The 22205-nt window shown below is 38.2% G+C and overlaps 1 protein-coding gene across 1 annotated transcript in view; it reads left to right on the top strand.

Moving 5' to 3' along the window:
* Positions 1-21833, top strand: part of LOC122803947 (D-glutamate cyclase, mitochondrial-like) — a 166552-nt gene extending 144719 nt beyond the window's left edge. The window contains exon 3 of the mRNA XM_044073625.1: positions 21570-21833. Coding sequence (XP_043929560.1) covers positions 21570-21725 — 156 coding nt within the window. The 3' untranslated portion in view covers positions 21726-21833. The remainder of the gene's footprint in view (positions 1-21569) is intronic.
* The last annotated feature ends 372 nt before the right edge of the window (positions 21834-22205 follow it).

Consider the following 22205-nt stretch of genomic DNA (forward strand, 5'->3'; position numbering starts at 1 on the left):
ATTCTGTACTTCACTGAGTTTTGAATTAATTTTTGATTTCCACTTTAATGTGATTGCTTTTTTGGCTGCTAATAACATTAAACTTAATAAGGTTTTACTGCATCTCAGCATTTATAAATCTAGACTCCATCATCTCCTTGGTTAATAAAATATGCCCCCTGCCATAATTTTGTCAGGACATTAAGCAAAGTTAACTCTACATGGTTTTAGAAATGTGTTCCCAGTTTCTTCTCTCCTTCCCCTTTATAATCTTCAACAACTATTCTCCACTTGAGGGAAATCCTCTGAAATTTACTTAGAGTAAAACAGTACCCCTGCAGACATTTCCACACAAATATTTCAAACCTTCTGGACTTCATATTTTATACAAAAACCTTGCAAATGTCCTTCCATTGTTCCTTTGTAAACTGTCTTTCCAGTCTTCCTTCCTAATGTTTTCTAACTTCCTCTTATTGATCCTCATAGTTATCATGCAGTATTTCATGTGCCCTACTAATTATCCCTTTCTTGATGACATATTCTGTTTTTGGTTCCTCTAAGAACCTTATTAGAGATGACCTTTCATTAAATATTCCTCTTCTCTCTCTTTCTCTCTCTCTCTCTCTCTCTCTCTCTGTCTATATTCTGATGCCAATCCTGATAAGGAAGGCACTCTCTGACCTGCAGGTCTAACACTTGCTTGAGATCATCTGATTCTATCAATTTCCCTACCAACTTATTTGTTCCTAGTAATATTGCTGGCAGGCAATATTACAAAGATTTAACCAGTGAGAGAGTGGAGATAAGTGATACTGACAATTTTGTTCTTTACAAAAATCCAAATTTCTCTGCATCTGTTATAATTCTACCTTATTACACCATTTTACACCATTGTCTTTTTCCACTTTGATCTGTATCCTTCTACTTGTGTTTATATATATATATATATATATATATATATATATATATATATATATATATATATATTTACTGAAGCATAACCTTCCATTAAAGCAACAATTAGTCAATCCTACAATGATCAAAACCTAACTGTCGAAACACAAAACATCTACCCACAAAGGATAGCAAAAAAAAAACAATGTTTTTTGCAGGGTGTATCTGTTTTTTTTTATGAAATAAACAGTTGCATTACTGTATAACCAGGAACCAAACACAAAACCAGATAAAAATAAAACAGTCCAAGTGTACACAGCAGGTCCACACCAAGATAAAATTCTTCCTTTTATTCACCAGTAGATTAAGCGCTTTTGCCAGCTTATAGCTAAATACTTCATCAGAATTTACTCAAGCATACAGAAAGATAACTTAAATAGTTACAAAACACACCACCTGACCAATTAATCAATTGTTACTTAAAAGACATACTTAAAAATTGTTAAACAATGAATTCCTTCCATTAAACCCCCCCTTTATTTAATATAAGAATATTCACATTAAATCTAAACCAAATAAGACCTAAGTTTTAAAACACAACTTATACTACAATAATCATTTAACCCTGGGCAAATGTGTGCTTGTAACTTAATTTGCCACAGTAATTCTTTTAATTCCAGCATATCTTTCCACGGCCCACCCAGGGTTGGCCTTATCTGTTCTATTGCAAAAAATAAAAAATTGTGATCAGAAAACTGTTCTGTATGTTTTGCCAGAGCATTAGTTTTTTTGTGTTGTCTAATGTCCAAGAAGTGTTCATACATGCACGCCCTAAGGCGTCTTTGTGTTTTCCCCACATAAAATTTGGGGCACACACTACACTGAGCCACATAAACAATGTCTTTAGTGTTGCAATTACAGTGGAAATTGGGCCTAATCATTTGGTGGTTGACCATTAAACTATAATCTTGCAAAATGTGTTGGCATTGTGGACAAGAGACACATTTATAAGCACCATGTTACCTAAAGCTCAGTGGTAGGGAAATGTTGCCAGTCTCAAAAAAATTCTTAATTCTAAATACAAACTTGGGTTCTGTCCCAACATGTTCCAGAATCCCCTCAAAATATTTAAAACTATTCAAATTCTTTTTCAAAATGTTTGAAATGTCCAAATAGTCATTAGAAAAGGTGGTAACAAAAGCCTTATGACAATTGGCCTTGTGTTCAGTCCCTTCATTGTCTCCAAGCCAAAACTTTCACAATTTTTTCTTAAAATGAGTCTATAAAACATGTTCTCCCTCTTAGTGTGTACTTCAGAAAAAATCTGCTGTACCATTAGGCTGGGGTAACCACATGCCATAAGCATGTTAACTAATTTTTCACTTTCTTGTTGAAAAACATTGTCCTCAGAAGCCATGCGGGCCAATCTAACAAATTGCCCTTTTACCAGTCCCTTCTTTTGGTGGTACGGGTGGCAACTGGTAAAGTAAAACAGACTGTTGGAGTAGGTTGGTTTCCTGAACATGTTGCTGGTGTATCTTTTATTAACATAGTCCTTTTTTAACTCAAGATCTAAATAGTGGATGGTGTCAGGGTGCCAGTTGTAAGTGAATTTAAAGAAAGCTGTTGTTTGATTACAGTACTCTATAAATTTACTGATCTCATGGACAGGCCGATTCCATGCAATGAAAATGTCATCCAAAAAGTGACAATACATTTTCCAGTATTGCTTGTAACCTGAATCATTAAGGTACCTTCTTTCCCACTCCAACATAACAATGTTCAAAAAAATGGGGGCACAAGAGGCCCTCATTGCCACCCCACATTTCTGCTGATAGTATTGGCCTTCAAAATACACAAAATTGCAGTTCAAAACAGTTTCCATAAGTGTAGTTAATACATAAATGTCATTGTTTGAAAACATCCCACTAGCAAAACTATATAGTCATGAAACCATGACATCCCAATATCGTGGGGAATGACATTAAAAAGATTTACCACATCAATAGTTATAAGTCTTACATCTTCCAAAAATGTCAGTTTTCCAACCTTTTTTAGGAAATCCCAATTAATCTTTATACAATTCTGAGTGCATTTTCAAACATTTTCTTGATTTTTATATTAATAAATCTAGCAAGGGGATGAATATTAGCTTTAGAAGCATTAACAATTGGCCTTAATGGGGGATCCACAATATCGTTGTGGATCTTGGGAAGCCCAAAAATAGAAGGTACAACAAGATAGTCACACTTAAGAAAATTGTATTCATCTGGAGTAATTGCGCCTGATGTCTTTTCCTACAGTAGCCCTTACCAGATGTTAGAGAAACAGAGATATTTTGTTGGCCCAGAAGAATAGGCCGTTGATCTTGGCTCTCAACTTTTCCATATTCTCATAAAAGTTTAGTGATTGGTCTAGCCAAATTTCCAAATATCTTAAGGAGTTTCTGGTTTTAGTGTGATTGTTTTCAGAGTCAAAGATATGACAGGATATGGGGGGATATGACAGGATATGGGGGAAATAGATAATGTTTTATTGTGCTGAGTAACATGTACTTTGTTTTTTTTTTGTTTTTTTGCATTGAGAGGTAGTTTTTTGACACTTAGCCAGAGCTATAGATGAAGAAGGTCCATTTAAAGTTTCAATTGGATAATATGAGGAATCAGATCTATATATTTATTTATTTATTTATTAACATTTGATTACTAGGAAACTTCAGCAGCGTAGGACTCCATTTTCAGTGGATGCCCAGGGAGAGAACTTCCAAAGTATTACAAAACATTTTAAGAATAATATGTTTACAGTCCTTAAATAATACAAAACAACAAATATAGTTTAAATAATTGTATCCAATTACACATAATTGCAATTACACATCCAAATTTAAATTCCAAATCCAATTACGGATAAAATGAAAACATTGTCAACTACACAACTCCCCCTTTTCAATGAAACCATTTCCTACCAGCTACATTAAAATACTTCTTCTTAAACTAAAACCATATTCCCCATCAGCTGATAAATTGCCACTTCTCTTCCTAAAGACCACAGCCAAATCTATAGCATACCCAGTCTCCATCCTCATAAATCACTCCATTAGGGAATCCACTGTCCATGCAATTTGGAAAAAAATTCCACATAATACCAATCCATAAAGGAGGGAATTTCATTGAACTTTCTAATTTTGATCCTATAGCCATGCTCTTTCCCCTCCCCAAAATGCTGGAACACTGTGTTCACCGACAATTATAGCCTATCTTACTCATCAAAGCCTGATCACCTATACCCAGCATGGCTTCTGCCTCCACCATAGTACCACTACTTCTCTCATCTCCTTTACTCACTTCATCTCCCTTGCCAGAGAAAACAATAAACTAGTGTCCTGTCTCTTTTTAGACCTCTTTAAAGCCTTTGACACTGTCTCCCACCCTACCCTACTCTCCAAATTGTCCCAACTTAACCTGTCTACAGAAACTTTCTCTTGGTTTAACAGCTACCTCACAGACAGGCAGCAATCTGGTAAATGGCTGTCTGCCCTCTCTCCCTTTCTCCCCATCAAAATGGTTGTCCCTCAGGGCTCAGTTTTAGGTCCCATACTATTTAATATCTTTACCAACTAACTACACTGATCCTGTCCCCAGTCCTCACTCATTCAGTACGGAGATGACTCCACTATCATCTCCATTGCTTACAACCCTACTGACTTGCTCACCCTCACACAGAAATCCTTTAACCTCACTGAATCCTGGCTGACTAACAACCATCTCATACTCAACCCCAAAACAACAAAACTCCTCCTCTTCCTCCCTAAATCCCTCTACCACCTTAAATAATCTTTCACCATCTCTTCATTGAATAACACTACCAACACCCCGAAACACGCACAAAGCTTTTTGGTGTGATCATAGATGATCAGCTTAAATTTGATCTGCTCGTACATCACTGTATTAAGAAAACCCACCAAAACCTTGGCCTACTATATAGAAACAAAAGATTCCTCATACCTGACTCTAGGACTTCACTTGCTCATGCTTATTTGCTCTCCAACCTTTTCTATGGTTTTAAAATTATTGTTAATGTATAATCTTTACTTCTCTCCAAACTGGAAATCACATACGACAAAGTAGCCAGATTTGCTGCTAATCTGCCTTCAAAATCTCACCACTGCCATGCTCTAAGGACACTTGGATGGCTAGAGCTTCCTAACCAACTCTTACTCAACTTATTATCATCCACTCTATCCTGAATAAACCCTCCTCCTGCTCTAGTATGTCTACACTTAACTCCCTCTATAACCCCCTCCTGATCCATTAGAAACTCTGATCAATGTTTATTACAGATTCACAAACCTAAAATATTAATTGGACAAAATCTTTGTAGCTATTCTGCCAACCAATGGAGCAAGCTTCCCATGTCTCTCAGAAATATTACTGATTTCCATGAGTTCAAGAAAACACTCAAACAACATCTAAACAGCACCTGGCTATGTCTCTGTGATCATCCCACTTGAACTCTGTCCCTTCTCTATTACTACTTTCTCCCTTCTCATTCTCCATCCCCCCAACTCCCTCCCTTTAGTCAAATTTCTCTTTGTATATTACTATTTTTCCCTTTTTTCTCTACAGTTTCCTTTATTCTCACTCTCTGTATATTTTTTTTTATTTTTTTCTTCTCTAACTATACATATGTTAACGATTTTTTTCTTATTTACATTATATTGCCAAGTTATTTTTCTTGTACTGTTACAATATGGAGCTTTCCTAACGTACATTACTTTTGCATGTAAATTATCTGGTATTGTTGTAATCTGGAGCTTTTCTCCTCAGGCCTCCACTGAAAAAGGGCATTTGCCCAGATGGACTATCCCGGTCAACAAATGTCAAATAAATTAGAATAAATAAATAAATAAACATTATATAAAAGTTATATGACAAAGATTTAACAGTTAGAGATATTTAGCCTATTTATAGATAAATTTAAGGTAAGTTAGTATAGTGCAAACAGGAACTGCAATACAAAGTAAGAGAAAAGCAGGCTAGTGGTATATTTGAGTCTATATTATATTATCGCATGCTTACAAAAATGAATGATAGTTAATCGACCCCATGTAAGCAAAAGCTTACAAAATCGAAACCTCAGCACAGCGATTTTTTTTTCCAAGGGAAAAAAATTGCTATTCCAACAACAAAAAAACTTTAAAACATTACATAACATGGGGGGGGGGCTTCACCTCCACACCCCCCTACTTAAATATACCAACTCCAAGATTGCACTACAGTGCCAAAATCATCAAAGTAACGTAAGTGGCCAAGCGACGTAAGAAGTCTTTATACTAATATTAGAGACACAAATGGTATACAACCTTTATATCACTTTTTGGGTTATAATCCAGTTGCTCATTATATTATAGAATTAATTCATTTTTGTCTTTTGAATCATTATTTGTTTTTTGATAATGTTATTTATCGTCAATTGCAAGGCACGTTCATGGTGGCACCTTTTGCCCCCATGTATGCAAATTTAATGATGGCTTTATTTGAAATGGATTATTTGTATAAACATGAGTTTATGAACAAGTATGTTGTGTGTTACTATAGATATATAGATGATTTGATATTTATTTGTAATGGTGGCCACAATGAAGTTACAAAATTTGTTTCTGATTTGCAACAAAATTAATTTAATTTATCTTTTTGATGGGTTACAATATGGTATTGAAGTTATATTTTTGGATTTACGTTTGAAGGGTTTTGTTTGTGCAGGAGATATGTACATCTGTGCATAGAAACTTTTTATATGGGGGACAATACTTACATGAGGGCGGCTGCCACCCCCCCCCATTTAATTTCATCATTGCCATATGGAGAGTTATTAAGATTATCCAGGATTTGCAATAATGAAATTGATTTTCATGATGAAGTTTATAGAACAATTAGTATCTTTTTAAATAGGGGTATGACTATGATACAGTAAATGAAGCTTTATTAAAAGTTTTGGGGCTTTGTGATAAGCAGAAGAAAAAATAAAAATATTAATTTTCATGGAAATAGAAATACGAGAATGAGTTGTGGCAAAGAAAAAATATACTTTGTGACAACTTATAACACTTTAAGTGAAACGATTTGTGATATGTTAAAATATTATTGGGAATTCCTTATGAGAGATAGAGAATTGTCTAAGATTTTATGGGAGATTCGTTTTATTTCATATAGGCATGGACGTAATCTAAAAGACATGTTGGCGCATGGTAATTTTGTTTCTCCTGATATTAGTATTGTAAGACATAAAGTTATAACAGGCACCTTTCCATGTAATACTTTACTGTGGTGTTTGTCGATCTGTGGTACGTTTTTTAAAAAGATGAACGATGTTAGATTGTTTCTAACAGAATTGTTTTCATGTAACACCAAGGGTGTATACCCTAAGGTGCCCCTGCAACCTATTCTATATTGGAAAAACTAAATTAATGTTTAGAGTGAGGTTGCAGGAGCATATCAGGGATATTAAAAAACAAAAAGTGGAAAGTTCTGTAGATGTATATTTTAAAGAAAACCACGATAGTGATTTTTCATTATTACAAGGTACAGTTCTTGAAAAGATTCATGTTATAACAGGGAGATGTTTTATATAGAAGGATAAACTTATTTATAAAGAGTCTGTTTTAATATTGAAGTACAATACTTTGATGCCTTTGGGCTTGAATTGTGAAATTAATTGGAAGTATTTAATTTATTTTATGAATTAATTAGATAATTATTATTCTGTGTTTTATATTTAAAGACTGGGTTTTACTATGTTTCTTACTCCTTGAAGGCTATGTGGTCAGGGTGCTAGAGAGATAATAAAATTTTGTGGATCAGTAGCTGGTTATTTTGTTTTAAATTTAATTTTATTTGTTGCTGTGTTTGTTTTTTTTGTTTGTTTGTTTATAGTTTATCCAGGTGTTGAGCAAGATTAGAACCAGCTTTTGGCTAGGAAGTCTTTCAGAATGGTTTTGAAGGATGGGAGGGAGGGTATTGACTTGCTGGCTAGAGATAAGGAGTTCCAGGCCTTAGCAACATGGTACAAGTACAAACAATGCCCAGCAGATTTGATAGGTTTGTAGACAGACAGGAGTTTTTGGTCATTGAATCATAATGGCTGACTAGGAACATAGTTGTATAGAATGTTATTTAGTGCTGTACAAGCATATGGATTCTGGATAATTTTGCAAGTTAAAATAACTTTTTACAGAAGGTTTATAGATGATTTGTTTTTTAGTGTTAAGAATGAGGGTTTTGATGTTTTGAATTTCACTGAAATATTGAATCAAAGGACAGAATTTTTTAAGTTTCTTTTAGGTGATCTTGGTTCACACATTTGTTTTTTAGATGTAGATTTAAGGTGGGACCATACGCAAAAGACATTCATTAGTTGTATTCATTGAAAGAATACTTTTTGTAATAGTGATGTATACTTCAAGAGTTGCCGCCCAACATTTATGAAAAAGAACATTCCACGTGGACAATTTATTAGAGCTTCAAGAATGACAGTTGTTGATAGTGACTTTATGGCTGAAGTTCAGTTCATCCCCAATTTGTTTTTGGAAAAGGGGTATCCTATTGACCTGTTAAACAGGTCAGCTCAGGAAGTCATTTTGAAATGTGAAACATATTTTTCCCCAATTTTATTAAGGGGGCTTGTCAGTAAAAGGGATAGTAAGTTTGGACCATTGTTGGAGTACCAGGAAGCCCCTAGATTTTGTCTAGACATGAGTTTGGGCAATTTTGCTATTTGTGATGTAATTTGTGACAGTTCAAATGTTATTTTAGGCAATGGGGACATTGCAAAAATCTTTGGAACTTTTCCCAGTTTTGTTTATAAGAAGAATTGTAGTATTAAACAACTGCTGCAACAAAGCAACAGTAAGTTGGGTTCCATTCCACACAGAGAATGTTAGGTATGTATAAGTGTTTTGGTTGTAAGGCTTGTACATTTATACATGAAGGTCCACGTATTTCTTTGCTACACATAGATTATACTATCCCAGTCCCTGGAAGGTTAGATTGTGGTACTTCTGGGGTTGTTTACATATCACTATGTTCAACCTGTTCTGTGTTTTATATAGGGATGACTACCATGAGTTTGAGAAAAAGAATTAGTGAACACTTGTATGCTGTCAAAAGTAGAAATTTAAACAACACATTGTACAATCATTCTGTCAATTGTATCAGTTGGAAAATGTTAACGTTTTCTATTTTTGAAATAGTGAGTCAGGATCCACGTGGTGGCACCTACAAGAACTTAGTGGAGAAAAGGGAAGCTGAATGACAATTACGTTTAGCTTTCTATATTTCTCCAGGGTTAAATGACAGTGTCAATATTAAATATTTTTTAATGGATAGGAGGGTGACTATTAGAAGTTAAGTTGTTTTTAAACCATTTTTAAATGGTCATGTTTTTGTAAGATTTTATTGGCAATTAACACTGCAAGCTTTTGATAGGTTAAATGCTAATTGAATTGATTACTTAACTTTTGAAAGGTTTTTGTAACAGTGTTTCTGGTGAAGTCTTTGTGACGAATAGCAGCTATTAAAGGTTCAACTACACTAAAAAAACATATTTTGGACTGTGCCTCAGTGCTTTTCCAGTGCTTTTTAGTTATCTGGTTGGTGGATACACTGGGAAGTGCTTGTTTTTTGTGAATTTGATGTTTGAAGTTATCAAATTCTCTCTGGTGTTTTTCTAACCATGACCAGGCAACATTTTTGTGCATCAGCACCCCTCAAAGGCACTGATAATTCACTAAAGTCAGGGATAAATTTGCCCAAATAGTTAACCATGCCAAGAAAATGCTGTAAAGCTTAGACATTGTCTGGAGCTGGCACTTCAAGAATGGCTGCTTGTTTGGAAGGATCTGGTCGTAAGCCTGTACTGGTAAACAAATGACCTACACAAGTAATTTTTGGTAGTCTGAATTTACACTTCAGAGGCTAAAGCTTTAAGTTCACTTCATGTGCTCTGTCCAGAACTTTCCTGAGGTTTCTGTCATGCTCTGCTTCATCACTGCTTCCAACTAGTAAATCAACAGCTGTTATAGTACATGGGCAGCCTGAAAAAAATTGCTCCATTGCATGCTGAAGGACTTCACTGACAGAATTTATTCAAGAATGTATTCTATGGAATCTACAGCTACCAAATTGGATACTGAATGTAATCAGTACTGAAGATTTGTGATCAAGCATTACCTGCCAAATTTCCCACCTTTCCTGTAACTAGACTAGTCCAGATACAGATTTGCTGTATCCAGGACTGCTTGTAAGCTTCTGAGCCGCCCTAAGCCTTTCTGTGTTGGAGGGAAGCCTTCTAGCTTATCAGTGGGAGTGGTAAGCACTAGGTAACCTACCTACCACAAGAGGAGTGATTTCTGGTCCAGAAATTGTAGTTTATTGGCCGTTTGGGCAGTATTCCATCCCTTTCAACTTCCTGGTTTAAAAGTTCACCTTTGTGCAGGTATGTTCTTGTTTAAGCTCCGCTGATCCAGTTTTGGCATCCTGCAGACTGCAAGAGCATCAGGAAGGAGAAAGAGATAATCTAACTGCCTCCATTTTTATTTTTTCCTAATTTACTGCTTTCTGCACTTACTTTTTAGTCATTTTTTTAATTTAATTGCATTTATTTAAACTGTATTTTCTTTAATATTGCTACACACTCAATTGTGCAAGCTTGCACTGCATTTTAATTGTTTTTACTGCTGTTTTAGCTGCTTTTCTCTAAAAAAAAGTTCAAAGCTTGTTTCCCAGCTTTCCTGTAACTTGTGTAGTCCTGATACACATTTGCTGTATCCAGGACTGTTTGTAAGCTTCTGAACCCACCACCCCAACCTTAATGTGTTAGAGGGATGCCTTCTAGCTTATCAGCAGGAGTGGTAAGCACTAGGTAACCTATCTACCACAAGAAGAGTGGTTTCTGGCACAGAAATTGTAATTTATTGGCTGTTTGGGCAGCTTTTCCATCGCTTTCAACTTTTTAGTTTAAAAGCCCGTGTTTGCACGGGTTTACACTTTAAGCTCTGCGCACCAGCGCTGAGCTGAAGTAAACTATTACTGCTGCCAGAAAGTCTGCTCTTCAGGTTTTCCCGTAGATCTTGCTAGTTCTTTCTCTCTTGCACTTCAAATAGCTTAATCGCTTTGCACTTCAACAGGTTTTTGTAGCAGTTATTGTAGCACACCTAAGTGCCATCAGCACTAGTCATTCGTCATGGAAATAGCTTTAGTACTTATTAGTTATGACCACCCCTCCTGACATGATTAAAGGGCAGTTCCCTGTGCTTTCTCCTATTAACCTGGTACACTTGGCCATTCTGAGGCAGTGTAGCAACTGCCTCATGTACACAGACAACCCTCTCCTCTTACCTCCTAACACTCAGACTTGTGAGAGATGCACTTATATCACCAAGTTGGAGGCTATGCACTCTCCAGCCAAGACTGGACTAGCTGGTCAAGAGGAGAAGGTGAACACCTGCACCACACCACATTGAACACATAGCCCTCCAAAACATCCACCATCACAGCTATCACATAAAAACACAAACCACACACCCACCTTCGTGGAGGCCCTCAATAGAAATTTACCCAAACAGCAGAGACCTCCAAGACAGAAACACACTTGACCACCACAACACAGCACAAACCACAGGACACATAGCTCACCTCCACAGTGTGCCCCTCAACCTAAGCCCCTAAGGCTAAACACCTTGCCCAATATACTAATCATAGGTGACTCAATAGTGAGGCACACAGATGTCCCACTCACTAGGTTGAATAAGGAGAAGGTAACAGTCAACTGTCTATCAGGTGCCAGAATCCAACACATAACAAATGCACTCAGGTCACTCCATAACAAGCACAAGTATGACTCTGTCATTGTCCATGTGGGTGTGAATGACCTGACATGCACCTTCCTGGACTACATGAAAAGAGACATGGTGGAGCTCTTGGATTATGTGGCTCAGGCAGGTATGTCTCTAGCCCTGAACAGTATCCTACCATCACCCAGAATGATACCGCAGTACAAACAAAAAATTATTGACTTCAACAATTGGTTAAGTTTCTGGTGTCATTCTAAGGGGATCTAGTATCTGTCTGCTTGGGATGACATGACTGACAGACTTCAATGCTTTGCCAGAGACGGCCTGCATCTGTCACTCCTGGGTTTCTGGGTAATGGCTAAGGCTCTTGCCACCCCTATTGTGGTATTTTTAGGCGGTGTTCCAAAGACCAAATTACCAATGCAATCGGAGGGTCATGCTGCTCAACACTAGAAGTCTAAATCTCAAGATGCACTTGCTCAAAGCACTCCTCAAAATGGAGAACATCAACATTTGTGCTGTAACTGAGACCTGGTTTAAAGCAGCAGAAGGCACCCCTGCACTACCAGGCTATAGCTCATTCCACACCTTTCGGCACCAAAACATGGACCGAAGCTCCAAAGGTGGTGGTGTCTCCATATTCATAAAGGATATGCACACCTCCAGACTAGTAGCCCAGCATAATGCATCTGAGATACTTCAGGTACAACTAACATTGGGTAAGACAGTGATCCAGGTTATAGCCTGTTACAGATCCCCAACCATGTCCCTAGACTCTCACTCCACATTCCTAAGCACTGTGGAGTCTATCAAGGTCCAACCCAACACTCTCATACTGGGAGACTTCAACTACCCCTCCATCAACTGGGAAAACTACTCAAGCACGCACCAATACACAGGCCCAATGCTTACTGGAATTCATTAATTCCAATGCCCTGGACCAGCTCATAGTGACCCCCACTAGAGGAAGCAATATCCTTGACCTGGTTATTACTAACATGGGCAACCATTGCTCTACACCAATAGTCAATCCCTCCATGGTCATATCTGACCATACACTAATCACCATGGAAATCCACATCTCACCCACACCCCCGGCAAAGGTAACCACCTTGAAAAACTTCTCCAAAGCTGACTTTTGGCTCCTAAAAACAGAGGTGGCTAACTTCACAGCACCCATGCCAATGGAAAATAGCTGCATGACTGCTGAAATATACACCAATGCACTCTACGAACATGGACATAAATGCATGGAACTAGCCATACCCAACAGAACCAAGACGCTCTCCTCCAAAAAATAGGAAGCCAATCTGATGGTCCCCTGCCATTAATAAACTCTACAACAGAAGGAAGAAACTGTTGCAGAAAAAGGTGAAGTTGCATTCCAACAAAAAAGGTGAAGTCCCAAGACTGTAAAAAACTCCCTTATTAGTCTCAACAAAAAGCTGAAATCCCTCATCAAATCCTCCAAAGCCAGCTATGAAGGCAGAATTGTGGCAGACAATAAAAACAATCACAAAGCCTTCTATAGTTATATCAAGAACCTCCACGACAATACCCAGATTTGCTCTGAGTTACTGCACAATGGCACCTCCTATACTGAGCCAACAGATATTGCCAACAGACTGGCTGACAGATTTAGTGCCAACTTTGCCTCCCCCCCAAAGGACCAATCACAATACCGGAAGAATGCCAGCCACCCAGCATTACTGCAGTGCAGGTTAAAGCTGCATTATCCAAGGCCAAGAAAACAGCTTCCATGGGATCCAATAATATCCCTGGCTGTGTGCTACATGAACTACAAAGCAAATTATCACCACATCTGTGTGCCCTGTACAGTCACAGCCTCAGCTCAGGCTTTGTCTCTACTGAATGGTACACTGCTATAGTCATCCCTCTCCATAAAGGGGGAGCGACTACAGACCCTGGGAATTATCGCCCCATTAGCCTGATGAGTCTGATATGTAAAGCTATGCAGCACATCATCATGAATCTGATTAACAAAGATATAGGAAATTTCCAAACTCTAGACCCCAGGCAATTTGGCTTTGTGAAAGGGAGATCATGTTTGCTCAGCCTGGTTGACTTCTTTGAGTCAGTCACCAGGGTTGTGAATGACGGTAAGGCAGTGCATACAGCCTACCTCGATCTGGCCAAGGCCTTTGATACCATTCCTCAGTCAGGAATTATTGCTAAACTCACCAATCTGGGACTCACCCCCTATATCACTAGGTGGGCTGCAAATTAGCTCACAGATAGAACACACAGTGTGAAAGTAGGAGACTCCAAGTCGGATTGCCGACCAGTCATGAGTGTAGTCCCACAGGGATTGGTCTTGGGTCCTCTCTTGTTCAGCATCTACTTCTCAAACGTCCAAGTGAACACAAAGGGACTCTGGCTGACCAAGTTCACAGATGACTGCAAGCTGGAAGCCATTAGTAACTCCCCAAGTGTTGCAAACATCCTACAGAAAGGTCTCACTGAGACCAATGACTGATGTTGAAACCATGGCCTTAAGCTTAATGCCAAAAAATATGTCATCATCCCCTTTGGTAAAAACTCAGTTACCACTAATTACTACATTGATGGGAGCCCAATGAGCACTGAAGGCGTTATATGAGATCTGAGGAAACAGGTTGACAGCAACCTCTCCTTCAACCAACACATTGCCACTGTGGTCAGAAAGTCCTTCTATGTAGCACATCTCATTACCAAGGGTTTTGCATCCAGGAAGAAAGAGGTCATCATTTCTCTCTACTCTTCCCTCATTAGACCAATCATTGAGTATAATGCCCATTTGGCATGTACCTCACTAGACACCTGCAACAGCTGGAGACGCCACAGAAGTACCTCACAAAGAAGATCCTAGGCATTAAACACATGTCCTACACAGACAGACTCAAAAGACTCCAGCTATTCTCTGTCTCATATCACTTGCTTAGAGGCGATCTCTGTTTGACTTACAAAGCCATGTCTGACCCAGCTCTGTTAGAAATGCTACATCTAAAGAAATCCCAATCCCTATGCACCACACACTTCAGAAACCTCAATCTCATTACCACAATCAACAGAACATGCTGGAGGGACAGGTTCCTCACCCACAGACTGCCCATGCTCTGGAATAGACTTCTCATACATGTCAAGCAGAGCACCTCAGTGTCCCCTCTTCAAGAGAAATCTTGATGAGTGGATGGGTAATAGAAAGTTCACTCTGGGGATCACTCCAGTGGGTCTACTTGATATAGGTACTGAGAACTAACGTCGGACGGCACAATGCCAAGGCACGTCTATGGGCTAGGCTTGTAAAGGCTCCAGGACCATTAGCCTTGTACACACCTATGAACCTATGAACTCTTTGCATCCAAGAAAGAAAAAAACAGTGGCATTTGGCATGAGGGTTGCAATCTCCTCGACTGTACGCATAGGATAATGAGGTCTCTTTAATGCTTGTTCAAGTGTCTTGGGGTGATATATATTCTGATTTCATCCGAATTTTTCTTATGAGCAGCTACCATGGAAGAAACACACTCAGTTGGTTTTGTGACTGGACAAATCACACCTTGCTGCACTGTTTTGAGTAACTGGACCTTGACTTTGTCCTGCATGGCTATTGGAACTCTCCTTGCTGGTCTGACCACTGGACTGACCTCTGGGTATACTTTCATAGAGTACACAACTGGAAGTTTGCCTAGCTTGTCATTGAAAACATCAGCATGCTCTGATAGGATAGCATCAGTAAAGCTGGAATTGGGGCATGTGCTTACATGATGTACTTCTTTGGTAAAAGAAAGCAGTTTCATTCTTAAACTGTCACTAAGACCTAATAATGACTGCATAGGTCTTCTAAACACATAAAATTGCAAGATGCAACTCTTCCCAGCCGAATAGCATGAAAGCACTCCTGAGCCTTCGGTTTGAATCTCTTCACCTCCATAAGCAACAAGCTTCACACAATTAACCAAATTAAGTTGCTCACCAGCTCTCACTTTAGCAAATGTTTCTACTGACATTACATTACACTTTGAACCAGTGTCTGCTTTGAGCTCTGTGGGTTTACCATTGATCAGGACAGTACAAAATACTTTGTTTTTTGCCAGCAAATTTACTGCATTAACCCTTTCATCAACCACTGATACCCCATCTACAAAGAAAGCGGGGTTGCACCTTTCTGTATGATCAACCTGCTTTTTTGAGTGACCTTTCTTAATAACTGAATGAGGCTTGCTTGATTTACAAAACCTTTGAAACTGGTTCCATTTTTTACACTTGTGGCATTGCTGACCAAATGCTAAGCACGTCTCTCTTTTAGACTCATGGTGGGCTCCACAGTTATGACAGTTAACAGTAAAACTTGACTTGGGTTTGCTGACTCACCTTTATACTGCACTGAGCATGTCCATTTTGCTGAGCTAGTCTTAAAAATATCTAGAATGTTACGGGATCTCCCAGGAAAACCTGCAGGAGTTTCAGCTGTCATATGCTTAGGTCTGCTTCTGCTTGCCATGTGCTGCAAGCTGTCCATGTTTACTCTAGAGGCCTGTTGAAACAATGCTCTTATCATTGGCAAGCATACTTGTGTGCCTTTCTGTGAGCTCATGGATTTGATAAATTTCTTCTGCTTTGCTTAACATTAAATCATTGTCACAAAGCAAAATCTTTCTCAATGCAGCATTATTAACGCCACACACAAGCCTGTCCTTTATTAACTCATCTTTCAAATCACCAAATCTGGATGTTTTAGCCTTATTTCTCAAATCAGTGATATAAGCTGTAAAAGTTTCACCTGGCTTTTGGTCTCCTGTATAAAATAAGTGCCTCTCTAATGTAACATTTGTCTGGGGGTTGCACATTTCTCTAAATTTATATTTCAAGCACTCAGGGTCTTCCCTTGAGTCAGCCTGCACCACAATATGTCAGTTTCCCCCTCTCCTGTATATACTTCTGATGCATACACAAATGAACACTTTTTTCAATAGCTTCTGACCCAGCTAAGTTAAGCAAAATGAATGCCCTTGTACTTGCATCTTTGTCAGAAAAAAATGCTTGTATGAAAACATTGTATTCCTGCTTGAATACTCTCCAAATCTCTGCTATATTATGATCAAACACAAGTGGACTGTGTCTACAAAATGCCTCTGCCATGTCAACACACAGTAGTGAAAGTGCCTGGAATTATGTATGAACATATACACACATAAATATGCTTAAACTTTATGCCAGAATTTGTAATTATGTCCAATAGCACAATAGACTCTGAAATAACTGCTGCACTTTGCCAAATAAGTCTCTGTAGCACAAGAATACTTTAAAATCACTGTACTTTGTGAAACCAGTCCTTATCAGTGTAAGAAATACTTCAAACTGATTGTACTTTGTGAATAAACTGTATGCAGCACAGAAACTCTTCAAAATGACTGTACTTTTGTGAAATAACTGCACAGTGTAAGAAACACTTTCAGATGGCAACACTCTGCAAATAAATGTACACAGCACAAGAAACTCTTTGAAATGGCTGTACTTTGACTGCACTTTGCAATATAACTGTACTTTGCACACAGCAAACTCTTTCAAATAACTTCACTGTAATAAAGCACACACACACACTCTGCAAACACTTTGGATACTGTGAGATACCTCGAACAACTCTAGTTATACTTTGAATGGCTTTGGTCAATGCGAAATAGTAATTTGTGCCCCAGACATGGTCTTTTACTAAAAAACATGCAGTCACCTTGCTCTTTAAGCTTACTGTACCCTTCTATTGTACTCATTATGCCCTTTTAATCTCTTATTATGTTCATTACACTTTTCTTGTGCTCGTTTTACTTTAAACGTGCTCATTATGTGAACTGGAGATAATACTGAGCCCCATATGAATATTTCTGCTAGTTTTATCAAATATCGTGGTTTTGAACATTTCATAGGTTCATAGGTTCATAGATGTGTACTAGGTTAATAGCCCTGGAGCCTTTATAAGCCTAGCCAATAGGATTACCCTGGCATCGTGCCACCCGACCTTAGTTCCCAGTGCCTCTGTCGAGTAGAGCGACTGGAGTTATCCCCGGGGTGAATTTTCTATTTCATCATCGACTCATCAAGGTTTCTCTTGAAGAGGGCCAGTGAGGTGCTCCACTTGACATGTATGGGAAGTTTATTCCATAGCATGGGCAGTCTCTGGGTTTTGAACCTGTCCCTCCAGTACATTCTGTTGATTGTGGTAATGAGGTTGAGGTCTCTGGAGCGTGTGGTGTGGAAGGATTGGGATTTCTTTAGATGTAGCATTTCTAACAGAGCTGGGTCAGACATGGCTTTGTAATTCAAGCAGAGATCCCCTCTAAGTAGGTGATAGGAGACAGAGAGCAGTTGGAGTTTTTTGAGTCTTTGAGTCTGTCCATATAGGGCAAGTGTTTAAGGCCTGGGATCCTCTTTGTGAGGTACTTTTGCATCCTCTCCAGTTGTTGCAGGTGTCTGAATTCCAGATAAACAAACTCTTGTAGAACAAACAAAAACAGGCTCCGAACCAGTGGGTAAAAACTCCATAAGATTTATTTAAAAGTGAAGTGATTTTCGTCTTCCGTCTTAGGAAGACTTCTTCAGACAAGAGAGAAAATTCCTTCTACACAATTTAAAAGCAAAAAGGCTCCAAAACAGTGCAATACATATAACATCCAGCTGCCTGTCAGTTAAACACTCACAACCATCATAATATTGTTAAAGCTATACTAGTTTAACAAAACTTCTGTCAGTACTGATATTAGTCCTTACAAAGCTCCGTTCCTAAAATTCATGACATCAGAACACAATACGTACACTAGGTGTCCCCATGCATACAACATAACAGAGAATATGTTTCTCAAGTGCAATACAAGCATTTATGTAAGAATATATATATGTAAAAAATGCGTGCTTACTTTAAATACGAAGTGTATCAACACAAAAGCATGATCAATAGCCAAAGTTTGTTAAATATGTACGCTCTTCTTTCCATTGTTGAAGACAGTCCTTTTAATCACCATTTCTAAACTTCATTATTGACGGAACCCCATACTTTACAAGGTGTCTCCATGCATACAAATGTAACAGAGGACTGCTTTTGTTAAATGAAAGGCGAGTTCCAGCATAAAAATAAAAATATGTATAAAAATGTGTATATTTGTACTTCAAATACTAAACATTATTTCAATATACGACGTACTTACTTTGAATGTGGACTGTCCTTACAAAGAAATGACAATGACCTCTGTTGATTTAAAATATGTATCAATTCTAAAAGGCTTGTATCCTTGGTAGAACCCAAACCTTCAAATCTCCATCACTATTAACTGAATTCATTACAAATGGATTGCCGTAATTACGGGAGTTTTGCCGTATATGTAAATATGGCAAATGGAATACTTTGTTATGAATTAGCATAATAAGTATAGCCATCACTTCCTCATCCCCTCTGTTCCCTTCACCAACATGCCCATTGAAGTCCACTCCAATCACCAGTCTCTCACCCTTGGGTACACTCACCACCACTTCATCCAACTCACTCCAAAATGTTTCTTTCTCATCCATTGCACACCCAGCTTGCGGTATGTATGCACTAACAACATTCATCATTACACCATCAATTTCCAGCTTCACAAACATCACTCTATCCAACACTCTTTTCACCTTCAAAACACTCTTGGCATACTGTTCCTTCAGGATAACCCCTACCCCATTTCTCCTGCCATCTACACCATGATAGAACAATTTGAACCCACTTCCTATACACCTGGCCTTACTCCCCTTCCATCTGGTCTCTTGCACTCACAATATATCAACCTTCCTTCTGTCCATCATATCAGCTAGCTCTCTCCCTATACCAGTCATACTGCTAGTATTCAAAGTTCCTACCCTCACCACCACACTCCTAACCTTCCTCCTGTCTTCCTGTCTTCAGGCATGCCTTCTCCTTCTTCTTCTCCTTCGGCCAACAGTAGCCCAATTTCCACCAGCATCCTGTTGGTTAACAGTACTGGTGGTGGTGGTTGTTGTTAACCCGGGCCTCAACCGATCTGGTATGGTAGATTATGTAATTCATTTTATTCAAAAAAATATTATGACAGTCAGCATAAAATCGATGTAAAAAACAATGTCAAGGAAGAAAGATTATTTTGGATATTTCTCTTTGACTGTTTATAGCAGATTTGCATTTTTGTTTATTTTCTTACTCTTCAGCATCTGCAAAGTCAGTTATGCACAAATGTAAATGCAAGGTGCTCATCCATCCATCTCTCTCGCTTTCTTTCTTTCATCTTAAATTCCATTTTAAGACTTTCTTCCCATTTTGAAATTACTACACTGATTAATGTTTTATACCATAATAAGTTGAAATAGCTGTGATACTGATTCAGATTGAGCACACTGGCACAAAACATTACATATTTTATTACACTGTTACTTTAAGGTATATGCCTTACACAGAATGACTAAAGTCCCTGTCACTATACTCAATACTGCATAGACTTCTTAGGGGAGACTTATGCCTGGCTTACAGAGCAATCTCAGACCCAAACCTAATGAATTTGCTGCACATCCATAAATCAAACAGGACAAGAGCTACCATTCCAGGGACCTAAATATGGCCTGCAACTTAAAATAAGAAATGCTGGAGGGAAAGATTTATCTCCCAGTGACTGCCATGTCTTTGAAACAGGCTACCAATTCATGTGAAAGCAGAGCACCTCTATGACACTTTTCAAGAGGAACCTGGAGAAGTGGATGGGGCACCATAAATTCTTACCGGCAATAGTGCCCACAACCCTCCTGGACATGGGCAGTCATCACTAAATACAATCTTGGTTATTGACTAGCATTTCTATGGTATTACATTGGGAATTAAATGGCTAGGCTTAAAATTACCTCTGCATCGATAGCCAAGCAATCTCCTATGATCCTATGATTTATGGCAGAGTCCAATTATCACACTGTGAGCATTAACAGAGTGCGACAATAACTACAGTTAACTTTGAAGTTATTATAGCAATAACCCATGCCTGGGTGTGGGTAATGCGGGATTTATCCACGGTTGGCGTGGTTTGGTCCCGAGGCGAGCCCGACCAAACAAAGACAACCGTGGGTAAATCCCGCATTACCCACACCCAGAAGTGGGTTATTGCTATTATACTATGACATTATTTAAGAAAAGAAACAATTACTTTTCTTAAATAATGGCATTGTATAATGCCTCTTTGCTGCCCTTCCGCAGCTGCCTGGTATCCGCGGCAGTTCTGATGTACTGTGCATGCCTACGCAGTACATCAGAGCTGTGGCCAAAAGCAATGGAGAAAGCAAGATCTCCATTGCTTTTTTACTGTTTCGCTATGTTAAATGGCTTTAACATACTGAGACAGCTTTAAAATAAGCAACGGACATCTCCGTTGCTTTTCTTAAACCTGTGTCGCTATGTTAAACTCTTTTAACATAGCGAGACAGTGCTTTAAAAAAGACTTATACTAATGGAAAAAGTCCGGGCGACCGGACCTTTTTCCATTAGTATAAGTCGATTTACAACGTGCACGCTGTCCAATCAGCGTGCACGTTTTGGAATATTAATGGGGGGGGTCATGGTATAATATTATTATTAGTTATTTAGTAAACACATGAAACACAGTGAACTTTCTGTCAGCTGTCTCTGATTAAGACATAATTGCTGCACACCATGAGGAACTGCCTTATTGTTACAAATATCACATTACCAAAGCACAACTTATGCATTCTAAGCGCTAGCAAAAAACAAGAACAATATTTTATTTAATGTGAAAAATAGCTGTGGGTCTTACTTTTGTCATTTTTATTTTGTTTTTATTTTATCCAGGAAGAAAAACTGATGGAGATTCTGACAAAGCATTGTGAACAAATTAGGAAGACTGGCAGTCTGGGAATGGAGGTTCAAAGCTTATCACTTCACACTCTTCATTATTCAATGATCCAAAAATTACTGGAAGAATCCCTGACAAAACACTTGTCATAAAGGATGATGAGCATATGACAATCATTAGCTTTATCTAAACCTTTAATGTAACAACAAGTGGCATTTATATGAAAGGATTTTTGATTAATATGGATAACGTAGTTTAAACTAAACTGTTACAAAAAATAAAGCATTCAGCTTGTTATTATACAATTTATTATGGATGAGTAATTAGCATTTTTAATTTGTGTGGCAGTTTAAACATTTGTAATAAAATAGTTGTGTACTTGTAGTGTATTTAGCCTGGTAGTAGACAATATAGGGAATTTATGGGAAGGCTTTATGGTGTTTCTCTATCTCCATATCCCCCTTGTGCAACTTTTAGCACAGTTATCCAAATATGTTTTAAACCTTGCTGGTGAATCATACCAACTAGCCTGTATTTACATTAATTAATAATAGTCTGAAGCTTCACATCTTGTCTTCTCATTACATGTACAGTGCAAATTTATAGCTCTTTTATAAAACCTAATATGAACA

The sequence above is a fragment of the Protopterus annectens genome, chromosome 6.part0 (assembly GCF_019279795.1).
Source record: "Protopterus annectens isolate FY-2018-M chromosome 6.part0, PAN1.0, whole genome shotgun sequence".
Lineage (NCBI taxonomy): Eukaryota > Metazoa > Chordata > Ceratodontiformes > Protopteridae > Protopterus > Protopterus annectens.